We start from the raw sequence: 5,555 nt of genomic DNA, 5'->3' as shown, positions 1-5,555 counted from the left end.
TTTGGTGGTCATTTTTAGTGGGTTTCAAGAAGAAGAAGATGGTGATCAAGCCTTGGATGTAATTGAGCTTCTAGCTCTTGCATCTAGTTCATCTTGAAGAACTTCTAGAGGTAACAAGTCTTAACATTGCCATCTATTTTGCTAGTTTGAGTTAGGGTTTTGTTATGAAGTCTATTTTTGGTTCATGGACTCTCTTTTGTGAGTTGAACAAATTCCAGAGACTAGAAATGTTAGATCTAAGCTCCTTAAGCATGCTTGATGCATAAAGTTGCCATCTTGAAGGTTGTATTAAGACCATGCATGAGTTTAAGGTCTCAAAAGTGGTCTTAATGGGAAAAATGATGTATTGGGGACCTATGTGGCATGCAAGGGTATAAAGTTACCAACTTTATGCCATATGACATGTTAATAGACTCAGATTTGAAGTTAGACATTAAGATCTTAAGCATTAACCACTTAATGGACTTTTGTGCATGGATTGTTTCTACGTCAGGCGTAAGGTTGCGTACGCAACGCGTACGGCCAAAGGGTTGAGTACGCTAAGCATACTGATGTGGTACGTTGGGCGTACGCACCATAGATGACTTGGGCTTCGTTGGGCTTGTAAGCTTATTGGACCCTATTCAGCCTTGGGTTTGGTCTTATTCAGAGTTATTGGACTTTTGTTCTAGTTTGGGGCATTGATGTCATGATTGGGCCTTATTAGGCCATGTAGCCCGTTGTAGTTTGGACTTTGATCTTAGGTCTATTAATGTAGGATATACATTTAGGCCTTAATGGAGGGCCTTAGACTTAGAAGTTTGGCATTTGCCTAAGTTGTGGCTTAATTCTAATTAGGTTTGTTTGAATATTTGTTTAGTAGGAGATTTTGGGCTAGTAGTCGAGCAGCTTTTGTGTTCAGCTGACTGAGATGAGTCTTCTCACTATACCAATGGGTCGAAGGCACCAACGCCGACCCATTACTTGATATGAGATTTCTTTAGTTAAATATGTTATGGTTTGTTATTTGGTATACACGGATTTATCTGAAGATCATGGGGGGGAGACCATGACACTTGATAAGATCATAAGGAGGAGCCCATGGTTATTGGGTATAAGACGATGGGGGTAGCCCATGACATCTCAGTTGAAACCCTTGGAGGGAGTCCATGGCAGAGTTATGTGTATATGTGCATGACATTATATGGTTATGTGTTTTGTGTATTTTGGGAAACTTATTAAGCGTGTACTTACAGTTTCGTTGGGTGTTTCAAGTATTTCTAGTTCTAAGGGTAAGGGTCTGGCTTGATGACGCAACGTGCACTCTCCACTATTTACGTACTAGTTGTTTTGGATACTCTAATCTTTTAAACAATGTGTTTATGTAATGGAATTTTGAGAAACAAATATGAATGATATTTCTATTTATTAAATGAAAAAATTCACCTGAGCTTTTAGGCCATTACATTTCGAAAAAATTTAGAATTTTTGGGGCTATTTTTTGTAGAAGTCTTGTCAGGCTTTGGTCCCTTTACTTAAAAAAATGTAACCAACCAAGCCTACCTATGAAAACTGTTATTTGGCTAACATAGGAGGGCTCATCTTAATCCTAACAACACCGCCTCACTCGAAGAAAAAGAAAAAAAGAAAAAAATTCCACCTCATTTGAAGATTTTGTGACGGTGGTAGGGTAGAGTGCAAGATCGGACATTTCAAACACTATTTGTTTTATTTGATTTTAAATAGGTGAATTAGTTGAGAGAGCTCTTTGATTGAGAAAGCCCACCTTATATATTGGAATACTATAATAATTACACGTCAAAACTAATATCATTATTAAGGAGGAATCGTATTTCTAAAAGACAAAATGAAGAAACATTAACTTATGTACATCATTTGTCGGTTGATATTTTCCTCTTATATTATTACTTTTTCGTTAAACATAGAGAATTAGTATGTAAAACAGAAGCAATGTCTCATTATGCATAACACATGCTATAAAAGAAAACCATGATTATATTAAAAATATACAAGATTGACGCAATTCACTAATTCACATGATTTATAAAAACACAAACAATTTTACAAAGAATCAAAAAATATTGAAAACTGAATCTTAACTAAAAGAATTTGTATTATCGTCATAAATCGTCTATTATCCGACGTGTTAAATCTTTCTATGAAATCTGTAATTCCTCACAGATTAAAATTTAATTGTTTGTTTTTCATAAATGTCATATAAGATTATAGGAATGTGACACCAAACTTTTTTTTTTTTTTTTTTAAATTTGTGTATTCTCTTGACTTGTACCAAATGCCACTCAATAAATGGTAGTTTTATTAAGAAAACCCTCTTATTTATACTCTCTCATACATTCCACTCTCCAGTGCATTATATCGTACTTCACCTTTACTCTCCCCTTCTCTCCCTGAGTATTTCCTGCCAACGGTCAGTCTTTTTCCTCTCAATCGATTCACGCAATTCAATAATCGTATCAGATTTGATGATTGCATTGTGTTATTGTTTGTATAATTGAAGTGGGTATTGCTTTTTATTACCGATTCTTGCTTTTTCTTCATGAATAGATCTAGATCTGCATCTGTATGTATGTGTGTATGTATATGTATGTATGTTATCTTTACGAAGCACATTGTTGAATGTGGAGTGTAGCTACTCTCTGTCTTGCAAGTTTTCTTTGATTATTTCAGTAGTGTGTTGCTGATAAACGAAGCTTTGATCTTCAAATGCAAATCAAATTGTTGGGTTTTTTTTTTCAATAATTGGAGATGAGATCTTTGATCTGTGATTGTTAGATCTTTTGCTTCATATTGATTCAAGAATTTCGATCTTAAACTCTTAACTAGTTTGTTCGTTTTAGGTAGTAGATCTTGTTTTCTTGAATTTGAAAATCACCAGAAAAGGAAAGATTTGATCTTACGAACAAATTTTGAACCTGTTTCTTCCGATCGTATCTCCTCAATTTTTGGCAAACTCTGTTTTAATTAGAGGGTAATTTTGTAACTTCACAAACATATGATACAACTTGCTCAACTGAAGTCCAATTTTCGAAAGTCAAAACCATAAAATTCCCTCATAAGATCTTCTAGCTTATGTAAATTAGTTCACTATCATTCTGCTATTAGAGAAAATTGAAACAATTTTTATAAATTCTCAACTCAAGAAGAAACTCGATTGACTTGAAAAAGTCAAACACCGTTTCTTTCCATGATCAATTTATCAAATGGGTTTTGCAGGATTGGTGTTGATTGAGGTCTTGAAGAACATGGATTCGATCAAGATTTTCATGTGTTTTACCACACTCCTGTTTGCATATGCACAAGCAGCAACATTAGCCGCGGAGTCGCCGCCGATTATCTTGACCCCAACTCCGGCACCGGCACCAGCACCCGACTACGTTAACCTCACCGAGCTCTTGAGCGTCGCCGGCCCTTTCTCTACCTTCCTTAAGTACCTTCAATCAACCAAAGTCATTGAAACCCTACAAAATCAAGCCAACAACACAGATGAAGGAATCACTCTGTTTGTACCTAAAGACAAAGCATTTACTTCCCTGAAAAAACCCTCCCTCTCAAACCTCACCGCCGATCAGCTCAAACAGCTCTGTCTTTTCCACGCGCTGCCACATTACTACTCGCTTTCAGACTTCAAGAACCTGAGCGGCGCCGGCCCTGTTAACACGCTCGCCGGAGGTCAGTACACGCTGAACTTCACAGATACCTCCGGCACCGTTCGCATTGGGTCCGGTTGGACTAACACAAAAGTGAGCAGCAGTGTGCATTCGACGGATCCTGTTGCCATTTACCAGGTGGACTGGGTGCTCCTTCCTGAAGCCATTTTCGGAACTGATATTCCTCCTCCGGCACCTGCTCCGGCACCGGTGCCAGATATTGCTCCGGTTGCTGATGCTCCAGAAGCAGATGGCGGGAAAGGAAAGGGAAAGGCTGCGAGTTCATCATCGCCTTCCTCTTCTGACCGGATTATAGGGTGGAGCGTGTGGAGGTGCGTGCTGATGGTGGCTGTTTCCGTTGGATTTGCGGTGGTGTTGAATTGAAGCTACGGAGAATCGATTTGAATTGATGAAAAGCAAGCCATTCTTTTGATATCAGTATTTATATGTATTTCATTGATTGGTACTTGAATGAGAATTTGTATTATTTTTGTTGTATAATCTTCATTTATTCTATTCCACAAAATTACACTATTGGCTCCTTTGGTTTAGTCATGCCGTACTGTTTTATTTATTAGGTGTGAGATACGGGTAATACACCTACTCTTGTTTTTATTGATTAAGTGTGAGATACGTATATTATACGAGTTTATTAAAAATAAAAGTTTAATATCAATGTATAAATATTAAATATGTTTTAAAAAAAAATACTTTTACACAAATACAAACGATATAATTAATAAGTAAATGATTTAATCTATACTAATAAAAAACCATTGATATATTTTATATAAACATGTTGAAAATTAAGGTGTAAAAATTAAATATTTTTTAAATATTTTTCGAAATAAATATAAATCAAACGATGAATAAGTAGTTATTGAATCTATACTAATAAAAAAATTATTGATATATTGTTAATAATTATTATGAATCAAAATTTTCAAATATTTATTTGAAGATGAAGTTTTTTTCATTTATTAGGGTAGAGTTAGATGTATTATACACACATATTTATTTATAAATTTTGAATAAATAATAAATTTGTTAGAATTCATATTAAAAATCAAAAAAATTAAAGGTATATTTTGAATTCAAATATATCATCAAATAAACGATAATAATTGGATCATTAGAGTATTCATTTGAATTGAAATATATTTATAAATTAATAAACATTTTAATAGAATTAATATTTTACATATATAATAGTAGACTCATTAATTAGTGGAATTGAGTATTAATTAATAAAAAATAAAGATACCACATAATGACATATAGAGTTTAAATATGTATAAAATCTCATATAATGACATGTGATAAAAGCTTTAAAAAATTGACAAGTGACAAAAAAAAAAATTCATTTATTAAAGAAGATTTATTTATTTTGATAAATTGCATTATTTGTACGAAGTTCAGGTCAAAAAACATGTTAGTCATTATTTTTAAAAATTAACCTGAACTGTTTATGGGTTTGTTTTTCCTTACATGTTTGATCCTTATTGATATGAAATAACTATTTTATCTTTAATAATTTTCATTTTTTTCTTTATTAGTTTTAAATTAATAGAAACAATACAAATATCATAATCCATCCCGTTCTTTTTTCATTTCCCCAAATCCTGCAACAAGATTACCCACTACCACCTATCATCACCAGCTCTTTCAGCATCGTCACCATTTATCACTGTCAACACATCCTCCAACCAAACCATAATCTGAAAACATTGCATGGGCCTTCTTCCTCATCTTCCGTAACCCCTGAAGTCTTCCCTATTTAGGCCATGAGGTATAGTTTGAGATTTTTACGCGTTTAAAAGCTGACACATCATCCAATTAACAACTTCACAACATGTTTACTATCCTTAGGGGTGGTGTTCACTAGTG

At 34.1% G+C, this 5,555-nt stretch overlaps 1 protein-coding gene across 1 annotated transcript; it reads left to right on the top strand.

The window, feature by feature from the left end:
- Positions 1-2,301: 2,301 nt before the first annotated feature.
- Positions 2,302-4,202, top strand: FLA7 (FASCICLIN-like arabinoogalactan 7). Its single transcript, XM_078995305.1, has 2 exons — positions 2,302-2,428; positions 3,235-4,202. The coding sequence occupies exon 2, from the start codon at positions 3,264-3,266 to the stop codon at positions 4,050-4,052; it is 789 nt and encodes a 262-aa protein (XP_078851431.1). The 5' UTR covers positions 2,302-2,428; positions 3,235-3,263; the 3' UTR covers positions 4,053-4,202.
- Positions 4,203-5,555: the final 1,353 nt, after the last annotated feature.

The sequence above is a fragment of the Lactuca saligna genome, chromosome 5, assembly GCF_052625555.1.
Source record: "Lactuca saligna cultivar CGN05327 chromosome 5, ASM5262555v1, whole genome shotgun sequence".
Taxonomy (NCBI): Eukaryota; Viridiplantae; Streptophyta; class Magnoliopsida; order Asterales; family Asteraceae; genus Lactuca; species Lactuca saligna.
Note: the sequence above shows the minus strand (reverse complement) of the source record. Positions and strands in the feature narration are given on the sequence as shown.

Coding starts and splice junctions, on each gene's coding strand:
- FLA7 (XM_078995305.1), top strand. CDS start 3,264: ATGGATTCGATCAAGATTTTCATGTGTTTTACCACACTCCTGTTTGCA.